Source organism: Nannizzia gypsea, genomic scaffold (genome assembly GCF_000150975.2).
Source record: "Nannizzia gypsea CBS 118893 supercont1.4 genomic scaffold, whole genome shotgun sequence".
Taxonomy (NCBI): domain Eukaryota; kingdom Fungi; phylum Ascomycota; class Eurotiomycetes; order Onygenales; family Arthrodermataceae; genus Nannizzia; species Nannizzia gypsea.
This window is the reverse complement of record NW_003345198.1, coordinates 2,858,616-2,871,333: the sequence shown is the minus strand read 5'-3', so window position 1 is coordinate 2,871,333 and position 12,718 is coordinate 2,858,616. Positions and strand designations below refer to the sequence as shown.

At 46.5% G+C, this 12,718-nt stretch overlaps 4 protein-coding genes across 4 annotated transcripts; 2 read left to right on the top strand and 2 right to left on the bottom strand.

Moving 5' to 3' along the window:
* Positions 1 to 196: 196 nt before the first annotated feature.
* Positions 197 to 4,392, top strand: MGYG_05790 (nonribosomal peptide synthetase 6; the record flags this gene model as incomplete). The annotated part of the gene is made up of 4 exons (XM_003173154.1): positions 197 to 1,572; positions 1,649 to 1,899; positions 1,956 to 2,296; positions 2,359 to 4,392. The coding sequence occupies 4 exons, from the start codon at positions 197 to 199 to the stop codon at positions 4,390 to 4,392; spliced, it is 4,002 nt and encodes a 1,333-aa protein (XP_003173202.1).
* Positions 4,393 to 5,056: 664 nt separating this feature from the next.
* On the bottom strand, positions 5,057 to 6,934 carry MGYG_05789 (5-aminolevulinate synthase; the record flags this gene model as incomplete). The annotated part of the gene is made up of 2 exons (XM_003173153.1): positions 5,057 to 6,525; positions 6,604 to 6,934. The coding sequence occupies 2 exons, from the start codon at positions 6,932 to 6,934 to the stop codon at positions 5,057 to 5,059; spliced, it is 1,800 nt and encodes a 599-aa protein (XP_003173201.1).
* Positions 6,935 to 8,627: 1,693 nt separating this feature from the next.
* On the top strand, positions 8,628 to 11,309 carry MGYG_05788 (fungal specific transcription factor domain-containing protein; the record flags this gene model as incomplete). The annotated part of the gene is made up of 3 exons (XM_003173152.1): positions 8,628 to 9,170; positions 9,229 to 9,687; positions 9,762 to 11,309. 3 exons carry the CDS (start codon positions 8,628 to 8,630, stop codon positions 11,307 to 11,309), a joined length of 2,550 nt encoding a protein of 849 aa, XP_003173200.1.
* A 525-nt stretch (positions 11,310 to 11,834) lies between these two features.
* On the bottom strand, positions 11,835 to 12,561 carry MGYG_05787 (multidrug resistance protein 2; the record flags this gene model as incomplete). Its single annotated transcript, XM_003173151.1, has 2 exons — positions 11,835 to 12,189; positions 12,251 to 12,561. The coding sequence occupies 2 exons, from the start codon at positions 12,559 to 12,561 to the stop codon at positions 11,835 to 11,837; spliced, it is 666 nt and encodes a 221-aa protein (XP_003173199.1).
* Positions 12,562 to 12,718: the final 157 nt, after the last annotated feature.

The following is a 12,718-nucleotide window of genomic DNA, read 5'->3' as shown; positions in this document are numbered from 1 at the left end:
CTTAATGCTAAAAAGATGTAAAAGTAACTAGACATCTGATATTTTCTTCAAAAAACAAAAATGTCCTTTAAAAGCTCCATCACGAATACATCTATTAAAATGAATCTCTCACACCTATTGACCTAGAAATCATTGAATATCCCACTATTAGGAGCCTGAGTCTTACCCACAGCATCCGTTCTCAACTACTGTTACAATGTCTTCACAAGAGTTTGTTAGTGCCCTTGCAAGCGCTGAGCCTTGCCATTTTCCATGCCTTGTCTCTGAACGGATCTCAATACCCGCCATCAAAACATATTCGTCGTGGATGTCTGTGCCCAAAGCCTTGCTAGAGCAGTCAGCCGATCAAAAATTAGGTGGCAACTACCTGTGCGCATTTGCGTTTGCATTGCTGCTTAAAGCTTACACTCGAGCTAATAGTATATCATGCGGTTTTTTGGCTTGCTCGGAATTGAGCACAGAAGGTGTCCCGAGGCCGTCGGTCGCTGCTCATATTCTCAGGATGGACTTCAATGAGAGGATTACGGCATCTGACAACTTCAAGAACCTGGCCTGCACTCCTCTAACTGGACAGAACGGAAAGATGATCGAAATGCAACTTCGAGAGCTTGAGACTCAGCATGGTTTCAAACACTTCAACGCGACTCTGTGTCTCACGCGCGCTGCTATGCATGGCCTGCGGTTAGAGAATGTTTTCGATAGCGAAATGGTGCTCCAAGTTGAAAGTGATATTCTAGCAGCCGCCTCTGGCGATAAAACCAAGGTTAATCTGCACTTCAGCACATCCTTACTGGATGAGTGGTGCGCACAAAACGTTCTCTCTACATTCGAAAGCATTCTGAAAGCCATTGCCAACAATATGAATTGTCTTTTGAAGAGTCTCAATCTTATCGGTACTCGTGATGAGCAGCTTATCCATTCCTGGAATGCCAGGGTACCACCCATTGCCAACCAGACCTTGAACGAACATTTCGAGAAAGTTTTCAATGACAACGCGGAGAAGGAAGCAGTGTATACCTCCGACGGCTGTTTTACCTACAGAGAGCTGGATGACCTTAGTACCGTGCTTGCAATTCGCTTAATGAAACTTGGCCTCCTCCGGAACATGGTCGTCCCAATATGCATGAATAAGAGCAGATGGGGCACATGTGCGATGAACGGTGTTTGGAAAGCAGGCGGTGCCCTGACATCCATGGATCCCACACATCCAGATGATCGCTTGTTTGCAATCATTAAAGAGGTGGGAGCTAGGATTGTTATTAGCGATGAAGCTAATGCATCGAGGTTTAAAATACCTGGCGTTGAGGTGATCTCGGATCTAGAACAGCTTCCCCAGCTCCTCGGAGCCGAAGGCCTCTCCGTTAGTCGACACGATGCATGGCGCATGGCTGGTGTAAGCCCCAATGACCTAGCCTTTGTAGCATTTACTAGCGGTAGTAGTGGTAAGCCCAAAGGTGTCATGCATACTCACAATCGCTTGACGTCGGAACACCTCTCCTATGGATGGAATAGTGAATACAAAGAAGCAAGAGTTCTACAGTTTGCTTCTTATGCCTACATCGCAAGTGTCGGGTAAGACCAACTCACTTTACTTTGAAAATAGTTAGCTAAGTTAGTTACCCTTCATCTGCTAACTAACCATCAACAGGGAAAATTTTCGTACTTTGCTCCATGGCTCAACTTTATGCGTTCCGTCCGATACTGAGCGAACATCTAATCTTGAGGGATTTATCAATCAGTCGAGATCAACTCGATCTTATATGACTCCGTCCCTAATTCGAACTATTAACCCCGAGAATGTCCCAAGCTTGAAGTATCTAGTGGTTGGTGGTGAGCCTGTGGATCGCGACCTTGAAAATATTTGGGCTAGTCATGTCCACTTTATACAACTCTATGGTGGTGAGTGCTAACGCGAGCTTGCGATAAACGATTGGTACTGACCTTGTTCCATCCAGCTAGCGAAGGTGGATTCATGATCAAAGATGAGAATAATCGCAACTATCAAGGTAAAGGGTTGCGCGCTGTTGGCGGCCTTTCGTGGCTCGTTGACCCTCAAGATGTGAATAAACTTGTGCCTATAGGCGCAGTGGGCGAAATCGTTTTTGAAAGTCATGAGCTAGCCGCTGGATATTTGAACGACCCAGAGAAAACTGCCAAAACTTTTATCAATCCTCCTACATGGGCTCAAAATCGGGAGACCGCTAGGGGTTGCAGGTACCTACGGATGGGCGACATGGGTAGATATGAGACAGACGGTAGTATATCGATTTACGGACGGGCAGATACTCAAGTTAAGGTATGGACAATATAATAACTAGTACTAACTATCTTCCTTACCTCTCTAACGTCCGATTTCAGATCCATGGACAGCGTGTTGACTTACAGGACATTGAGTCCAACCTCCGTATTCTTTTGCCGCCTCAATCGGATGTCGTTGTTGAGCTAGTGAAGCCGTTCGATGCGCCGGATTTACCCCTTTTGACAGCTTTTTGTTGTCTAGCATTAGGGAATGTGAGTGATAGAGACCCAGGCCAATACCCTGATACTCGTCAATCGATTTCAAAGGTTCAAACAGGGCTCGAGAAATATTTACCTTTGCACATGGTTCCCAGAGCATTCGTCATTCTTGAGCGGCTACCACAAAATTCATCAAACAAGACGGATCGCAGAAAGCTCCGGGATGACGCAAGCAAGCTAGGCTATAAGTGCCTGATCGCCTCTTCCTTTGGTGCTAGCAAAGTAGCTCCAGAGCCACCTGCAAATGATAAAGAGCAGACCGTAGCGGAACTGTGGTCAAGAGTCTTATGTCAAGACATTAAAAGCATAAGAAGAGGGGACAGTTTTATTGCTTTAGGTGGCGACTCACTCGCAGCTATTAGGCTTGTCTCAGCAATGCGCTCGAGGGGCCTTGAGTTGACCACGCAGAGCATCCTGGGATATCCAGTTTTGAAAGACATGGCTGCAATCGCAAGAACGTTGCATATCGACTTAAAAGTTGCTGATACGGTGACTAAGGAAAGCCATGAGCTCTATTCGCACCCTCCGAATACCGAAATCACTTTGAAAGCGACGGACTTTCAAGAATGGGCTGCGTTTGTAGGCGCGCTCAATGGAGGATGGATCGACCACTTTGCATATGACTTCCTCGGCAAACTTGACTTGGAAAGACTGAAGATTAGTTGCAAGGCACTTGTTGAGACACACTCAATTCTGAAGACAGTGTTTAAACTCATTGACGGCAGGGTCTACGCGGAAATCCAATCCGGATTTGACCCTAAGTTTGAAGTTCATCAGACCACAATTGAAGATTTAGAGGGTGCATGCAACAGAATCTACGCCAGAGACCGGGTTTCGCCCCTGGGCAGCCCAATTGTACGCTTTGACCTCATCAAAGCGTCCTTGACTCGGCATAGGCTCATAATGAAACTCTCGCACGCTCAATATGACGGTTTTTGCGCTCCAATGTTTGGTCAAACCCTTAAACTACTCTACCTCTCACAGCAGATACCCCAGGCATTGTCATTCTACGAATATGCTAGGATAATCCAGGATCCAAAAACCATCCACGATGCAGAAGTATACTGGCAAGCTTATCTAGAAGGAAGCAAAATGCCAAATTTGGTAGAGCGACATAACCCTGAATCCCCTTTCAAAAATACCTTAGATGGAGAGCTCAAGTGTCAAGTGGATGAGCCAAACCTGCAACATTTTGATATCAATACCGCAGCCATCATCAAGGCAGCCTGGGCTTTGACAATCTCGGCACTAGCCCAGTCAACAGATGTGGTCTTTGGAGACTTTGTGGGTGGGCGACAGGTAAATATACCCAGTATTGAGACAGTCGTCGGCCCCTGCGTGAACTTTATGCCAGTACGGGTCAAGATATCAAAGAGTCTAAGCAACCTAGAGCTCTTGAAGGCAATTCAAGCAGATCTAATCTCAGCCATCCCCCACGAATCTTTGGGCTTCAGACACATCATTACGAAATGCACGAATTGGGGGAAGAATGAGAGGTTCTCAAGCATTGTCAACTTTATCAAAGGCACAATGGTGAATTCTGAAAAAGAAACTTGGATGACTGGTGATGATGAGAATGGCCTTGAAGTTTATCCTATCTACGAGGAGCAACAACATGATAAGACAGACCTGTGGCTTCTGTGCCTGCCTGGGCCTTCGGATTTGGTATCAGAATCCCAGACCAATAACAGAAAGAAGGCGTTGCAACTGCACTTTCGATACAGCACAAGAGTGTATCAAGCTGGTGTCATCAACCAGATTGCGAGTTTATACTGCAAAGTACTTAACTCTCTAGTAACTACTCTTGATTTACCAGTATCAATACCGCTGATCCCAGATGAAGCGCGCGCATCTCTCGTGCCCATTTTGGATTAAACTCCTGGTTACAGGTCTGCGGCTCGGTAATCGTTTTATCAAGAGACCAACCACAGTAACTTTATTAACCTAATAATGAGTTAAATCAGGACGGAATCAGGGGCTATTTTAATCACAGAGATGTACTGGAATGGAAGGGGATAAAGGTGTGGGAGAATATAATAATTCTCTCCCAAGAGATGTAAAATTTAGCAACTAGTTAAGCTGAGTAAACCCAAATAAAAGACCTTTAGAGACCCTTAAATCTTGTGCTCAAGGAAAATATTTAGTTTGGGATGGTTTATTATAATACTGGAGGATTTGGGACAAAGAATCCCATGGATGATAAACCAGTATAGCACGTAGCCTGTCTAAAACACTTAAAATTTTCCGAATAGGTACTCGATGTCATATATTGAATTTGAATAGGTTTATAATCCATAGATAAGACTTTGGCTATTTAGATCTAAGTTATCTGCAGCGCGGGTAAAAGGGAATTGACAGGGGTAGTCATAATCATGTACTAATCTAGTGTTCATCAGGTCTCTAGTTAAATAACAACCTACTCATATTACTCAGAGATTGAATTCTAATCTAGGAGACGACGAGTTTCATTCAGAGCAAAGTACTATATAGCTAGATACGTAAAAATTAACAACATCGTATGCGGTTCTAAGTACCCTGATTAAGCACACATAGTTTGGGAGGCACGCTTGGACCCAGCTTCCGGAACATCATCAAGAATCTTTTGAGTAACAGGATTAGGATCCAAATCAGCATTCAGATTCTCGATTCCAAGCTGAGCATCTGTCCACAGAGGTTGATTCTCCAGGCTATGATCCTGGCCCACGCCGAGGAAGCCCGCCCATTCAGTGCTGCGTTTAAGTCCCAGATTATCCCAAACGGAATTAAGAGCGGTGACAAGGTGATCGCGGAATTCCTGTATGTGGCCAGGAGTGGGGGTAATACGGAGCCTTTCTTCGCCCACGGGGACAGTAGGGTAGTTGATGGCTTGGATATAAATTTCCCAGTCCTTCATGAGCATATCAGATGCACGCTTGGCTAATTCAGCATTTCCAACCAAGACAGGGATAATGTGGGATGGATTAGGTATAACGGGAAGGTTTTGTGCAATGAGTGCGTCTTTCGTGGCACGGGTATATAGGTGTTGAAGGCGACGGTCGCCTCCATTGGCCATCTGATATTCAATAGCGGCTTGAGCACCAGCCATAGACGCAGGAGGAAGGGCAGTAGTAAAGATAAAGCCAGGAGCATGGGAGCGAATGGTGTCGATCATCTTAGAGGAGCCAGCGATATAACCACCAACACCTCCATAAGCCTTTCCAAGTGTGCCGGTGATAATGTCAACTCGATCTTGGACGGTACCTTTGGGTTGGCCATTAGAATGAGCTTCAAAATCAAGATGCTCAGCAACACCAGCCCCATTTGGTCCGTACATGCTCACAGCATGAACTTCATCGAGAAAGGTAATAGCACCATACTTATCAGCAAGGTCGCAAATCTCTCTTATTGGGCCAACAGAGCCACACATGCTGTAAACACTCTCAAAGACAATGATTTTGGGGATTTCAGGGGGTAAAGACATTAATTTCGTCTCTAGATCAGCCACATCATTGTGTCGAAATATAATCTTTCTAGCGCCTGAGTGTCGAATACCTTGAATAATAGAGGCGTGGTTACTCTTATCAGATAAGATAACGCAGTTAGGAAGTTTGCTACCAAGGGTAGCCAAGGTTGCATCATTAGCAACATAGCATGAAGAAAAGACAAGAGCAGCCTCTTTTGAATGGAGGCGAGCAATAGTCTTCTCTAGCTTGATAGCATGTTGATTATGGCCAGAAATATTTCTAGTTCCCCCAGCACCCGCACCGTACATATCTAGGGTCTCATGCATTCGCTTCAGAACATGGGGGTTACTGCTCATTCCGAGGTAATCATTAGAACACCATACTGTCACTTTTTTATCTGGAGTGGTCACATGGGCACGGGGGAAGTCCTGTGCAAGCCTGTTGATGTTGGTGAAATAACGGTAGGATTTATCTTTGTGCTTCTTGTCCAGTTCCTTTTGGTAGAAGCCCTCATAATCAAAATGCGCACGGCTTCTGTGAGATATAGCAAGGGATGAAGGCGGTACTAGTCTTGGGTTAGTAAAAGCTGCAAATGAATGATAGAAAAGGCGGTAGGACTGTATATATGTATGTGCATTCTTACCTAGAGGCCCTTGTTTCAGGGGAATGCTATGGGCACTTTTAGGTACGGCAGTGTGCAAGCAGGCGCGAGATAGACGTAAAGGATAGGCTGGGGAGCGGCTAAAGATGCTAGTCAAGAGGCCGTTGATATTGGTCCTGGCTCTTTGGGCAGACATTGCCTTGCCCGTGACAGGACAGCGGTTGGCAGCAACCAGTAGGTTTGACATGCGGAAATTAGAGCCTTGGTGCATGTAAGAGCCGCAGGAGCTCGTCGAAAGTGACCGCAGGGTTGCAGGAGATGTCGAGCGTAAAAAAGAGCACGAATCATTCAATCGTCGTAGAAGCGACTCCATCGCAAACGTATAGATAAGATAGCAAACGGCAGAATCTGACTCGTGCTGAAGGAAGACCTATGATTTAGGAGATGGTGATGCTCTGATTGAGCTCTTCACTACCATGGGGGTCTGCCATCGCCTGGTTATAGCAACGGCCGTTGATAGAGCATGGCTAAGGGGCCATCTTCCTCTGGTTGACAGAGTCTCTTCGGACGTGTCACTGCTACGCAGAACAACACGGAGAGTCCGAGGCCCGCGATGCATCCTGCATAATAATCTGTCGAAACCTCCCGAGGAGTGGTCGATGCTGAAGGTAGCAAAATATCACTACTTATGTGGGTCTGAGCAAAGCCCCCGCACAGTGACCACAGCCAACCAAAGGATATGTATAACTAGATAGGCAAGATATACGTAGTAGAGTGGTTAATTTGGTGCTTTGACTAGCTGCTGATACTTTGATGTGGATCCGTCCAACGGTGTTTGTAGCAACCAACTTTTAACCAGGTGTTGACTAGTTAGTTAACTAACTAGTCAGCTTCCACCCTAATATTCCTGCAGACTTTTCATCCATGTACATACGCTCAGTAAGCTCTACGAATACAGGCTTTTTACACGGTATATCGCCTTCAAGCGCTGTAACCAATCATTTACTACCTTTTGCTGAAGATAGCCACGAGGCACGGGGAAGAGCGCAGAGGGTCCTATTTTACCAGCCTTGCGACCACTGTGAAGAACAGGCCGTTGGATGGCCGGGGGGACTAAGGGCAGGGGCAACAATGGGTGAGACGCAGAATGTGGCATTCCGCCCTATTCCGACATGCTCGCTTCCTACAAACTCCGGTCCTCGGCCAGCTAGAGAAGGCTGCGCTGCATGGCAGCTCCATAACCGCCTGGTGTATTGAAAAAGCTGTGCATCACCACTAGTTATATAGGTGACATGGAAGCCGACCCGCTGTTTTGTGGCCACGGTAGTTAGCTTCTGTTGGGATAACTGCTAAACTATTCCACTTGAGCTGGACTCGCACACATTACTTGACTACTCCGTACCCTTGGCGCATTAGGTCTTTTTGTCTATAGGCCTCTCTGGAGCTTTTCAGTTCTAGGCCGGGCGCAGCTGACGGAATGCGTGATGTCTTGGTAGAGTCCGTCGTACATAGGTGTGATAGCTATGCCCTCAATGCCCAATAATTAACTCGCAGCCGGTGCTAGTCAGCCTTGCATGCCGGTTCCATCTTCCGCTATGTACGGAGTATCTAGTAAACCTCGGCCGTGAGCGAAGTAGTTAACTAACTTGTTAACAAGTTGACTATCCACTAGATATAACCAGTCTCTCTGCGGCCATTAACTAGTAAGCCCAGGTTTGTCTTTTTTGGCTGAAGGCCAGATTTGGACATTGAAATGTAGTAAGTTATGGACGATGCAGCTCAGGTTAACTTGCTCACCATGTAACTCGCTTACGCCTGCAGGGCAATAATAACCATTACGTTAACTAGTGAACTAGTTATCGCGTTGGAGCTAGAACTGTTCAAATCCTGCTACAAAACCCCTGTCTGTCTGTATCCCCAGCCCATTTGGAGGATGTGGATTCATTCTCATCTCCGAGCCGATGGCTAGTGAGAGCAGCAACCAACGCCCTCGATATGTATATATAGTTATATACATGTATGTAGTTATGTGCACGTACAAGATCTGCGAGAGTAGCACCATTGCAATGGCGACTGGCTACGGGGCCGCACATCTCATCTCCCCATCGCCTTCAGTGTATTCGGAACATGCTGATATGACTGCAAAGCATACTGGTCCATCTCCTCCTTTTACCAGTGGTTTTCAACTTCAATCTTGCCTGCGATGCGCTCACCGTAAGGTGCGATGTGACCGAGTATACCCCTGCTCAAGGTGCACCAAGAATGATATGCCCTGTGAATTTCCGCCACCAAAGACGGAGAAGCGCAGAAGGAAAAGGCCACCCCCAGCGACTCTGTCGACGTCGGCCTCGAATGAAAAATTAAGAGAGAAACTTAAGCACTATGAGGAGATCTTCAAAGGCCTAGGCAACTATATGGAATCCACGGGGGTTGCAAATTCCTCTCGTCCACGAGACGTGGCCGACTCTCCGGGGAGCGACGTAGGCGTGGCGGACACATGTGTCCCAAAATCACACGCTCCCAACAAGGAGGTTGGCAATATCTTAGTTGTTAATGGGAAACGAAGCCACTATATCGAGGGCAACTTATGGGTCATGATGAAAGAAAATGTGAGATATTTTCCCCTTATTCCTGTTAAAGGCATGCAAAACGCTCATCCTGACATAGCTGGACACCGGTACCATTCTACGCGAATTGTCTGGCGACGAAGATGAAGATACTGAGTATACTGCTAGCGCCAACGCACTGGCTTTGGGCAGACTGCCTAGGACTGCCAGAATAAAAGATCTCTATCCAGAGTGGTTACATTTCTCCTCATTGTGGTGCACATATCTTCACAACATTCAGCCCGTCACAATGATCCTCCACGCCCCGACCGTCAGCATTGTTTTGGCAGAAGCCGTTAAGGGTCATACCAAGGTGTCAAAAGACACGGAGGCCTTGTTGTTCGCGGTCATGGCGTGTGCACTCATGTCTCTCACAGATGCCGAGTGCCTTCGAAAATTCGGGGAGGAGAAATCAAAGCTCCTGTCAGGATACCTACTAGGCTGTGAAATGGCCCTTATAAATGCAAATTTCCTCACATCCTTTAATCTGGTCGTGTTACAATCTTATATGATTTACGTGGTGAGCACAATCTGACCAGCATGGCCGGCGTTCGTGAATTTGTTGTTAACTTTACCCTTTAACTAACTGCCTAGCTAGCATTGAGTCCAGACACCGATCCCCACAAGTTATGTAATCTCATGGGTATAGCCAAACGGAGCGCACAACGGCTGGGGCTGCACCAGGAGATATCTGCGACGGGTCTCAGTCCATTTGACTTGGAGATGCGACGCAGGCTGTGGTACCAAATTGTCATCTACGATACGATATCAGCCCACGTTGCGGGTTTGCCTATACCTGAGCCCAGCTTCGAGATCTCGCTTCCGAGCAATGTCAACGAAACTGACTTGTCTCCGACTATGGGAGAACCGCCCAAAGAGCGTTTAGGTGCCACGGATATGATATTTTGTAATCTACAGTACAAAATTATAAACCTCATGCACAACGTCAATCACAGCAGGATGTCATGGGCACTTCCAGGAGGAATGCTAACTGGGTCTGGAGCTACTCAAAGCTGCTGTTCTGAGAAGGAAATTTTCATCAAAGACGTGGAGAAAGAGATTGAGTTGGATCTCCTCCGCTATTGTGATACGCTCAACCCGGTCCATTCCCTGACAGCTACTATGGCTCGACTTACCCTGTGTAAGCTACGCTTCACCATGCTTCATCCTTCTCAATACAAAAGTCATCTGAACAACCCAGCAGTAGAGGATAGGGACCTAAAGTTCTTGATGGCACTGAGGGCCCTCGAATACGAAAACAATGCCCTTGGACAGTTGTGCACCCAGAGATTCATGTGGCACATACACCAGGATTTCCCGTGGACTTGCCTTGTGCACATTCTTCAAGACCTTAAGACACGGCCCCAAGGCGAGCTACCTGACAAAGCTTGGGAACAAATTCACATGTCATATGAGTTCAGGAAATCCCTCTATCAATGCCGAAACCAGGATGTACCGCTTTACGTGGTAATAAACAGGATGACAGTTGCTGCATGGCGAGTCCGAGAGCTCTGGGCTTCTGAGTATGGTCAGGTACTAGAGACTCCTAGATATATCATAATGCTGCAGCAACAACAGCAACGCATAGGATATAAACGGAAAACAGCAAATCCACAACTTCCCTTTAACGTCGATGCGCCGAAATACCAAGCAGATAGGGTGCTACTTCAACCGAGCAATTTCGAGCAAGTTGCTGTTGACTGGTCAGGCGAATCCGATCCCAACATCGCTACCTCAGGCCTGCGAGTTGATATGGATGTGAACTTTTTTCATGCGATACCAAACCCTAGCCAAGATACTACATCCCTGCCCATGCAAGCCTGCAAAAACAATTCTAGCCAGGCGCAAGCCATGCATCCCCCTTTTGCCTGGGCTAAACAGGGTAGCTCCGCGTGGTGGACGGATGCGAACAACTCAAATCCAGAGGCTGCTTCCCGGTTTAAACGAAATATTTATGGACAGGCGACTTTATCAACTGCAGAATCAATGACCAGGACAACGCCACACTTTGTGCAAGGGGGATTTGTGGAACCTTTTACAGTCCACGAGGCAAACATGGACAGCTCCACAGAGAATCAGAGAATTCAGAACTTTCAACAATATGCACCCGACTTATCTGAAGAGGAGCAACTCTCTGCATAGCAGTTTGAGCATCCTTACCAGAATTATACCTCCCTCGCTACAAAGTTATAGTTCTTTATCTTGCGAAACATTTGTTCTCAAACCTGCCGGTGTCCACCGTTGCCCCAAATCTTTATGAAGCACTTTCCGGCCTTAAACAAACAATGTATCCGTGTTGTTAGCATCTGTACTCCGTGCTAATTACCTCGAAAGTGCCCTAGACTAATGGAATCTAGTGAGTCAACTAATAAATTAGACTTATCCCAATGCCGAGTTCATACTCATCTAAGCTCTAAGATAGTAACAAGTTATCAAATATAGCTAGTTACATAACTAAAAACTATCTAGTCAATGCCGTAACTATAGTTAACATGGGTAAGTTTAGCTAGGAAATTAGTTATGGGCCGCTCTCCAGATGCACTGATCAATAGGCGGAGCAGCCGGTGAAACCATGAAAGGTTAGGTACGTAAGTAGGTATAGTTAAGTCGCCAGCCCAGTGTCAACGGTCTAACGGGGTAAATAGCTAGTTACCTCGGTGGTTCACCTCAAACCACCGCTAAATTTTGCATCTCGACCAGGTCCTTATATAGGCCCCCTTTCTTCATCAACTCCGTATGGTTGCCAGACTCGACCAATCTACCTCCATCCAAAACATAAATGACATCTGCACCCTGGATTGTACTGAGCCTATGCGCTACTGCAATCGTGGTTCTGTTCCTTGTCGCTGTATTTAACGCCGCTTGCACCAATGCTTCAGACCCTGAATCTAGCGCTGCAGTCGCCTCATCCAACAGGAGAATCCTGGGATTGCGGAGGAGGGCGCGCGCGATTGCTATGCGTTGTCTTTGTCCGCCGCTGAGCATTACTCCTCTAGACCCTAACTCCGTGTCATACCCGTCTCTGTATGTTGGAATTTTTAGTAGGGTTCTCAAGTTTACATCAGTTTAAATGGATGACTTACGGGAGTGACATAATTGTCTCATAGATATTGGCGTCTTTGCAGGCCTTTATAATTTGCTCTTCAGAGGCGGTATCTGCAGAGCCCAGAACGATATTTTCTCGGATTGTTCCGGAATATAGCGTTGGCTCTTGTCCAACAAGGGATATCGAACTTCGATAGCTAGTTACGTCTAGATTCGAAATATCCTGGCAGTCAAGAAGTATCTGACCAGAGGTTGGGTCAAAAAATCGTTCTAATAGTGCGAGTAGTGTACTTTTGCCACAACCGCTAGGTCCAACTAGTGCGATGAAGGACCCGGGCTCAATCTTCATGCTAAAGTCGCGAAGGACTACACAATCCTTCCTGGATGCGTAGCTGAAGCTGACATTGCGAAATTCAATTTCACCTCTGCAAGATTCTTTAACCACTTTATAGCCCGTAGTATCCCAGCTGTCAATTTCGGGCCGGCGCTCGAAGATGGAATTGAAT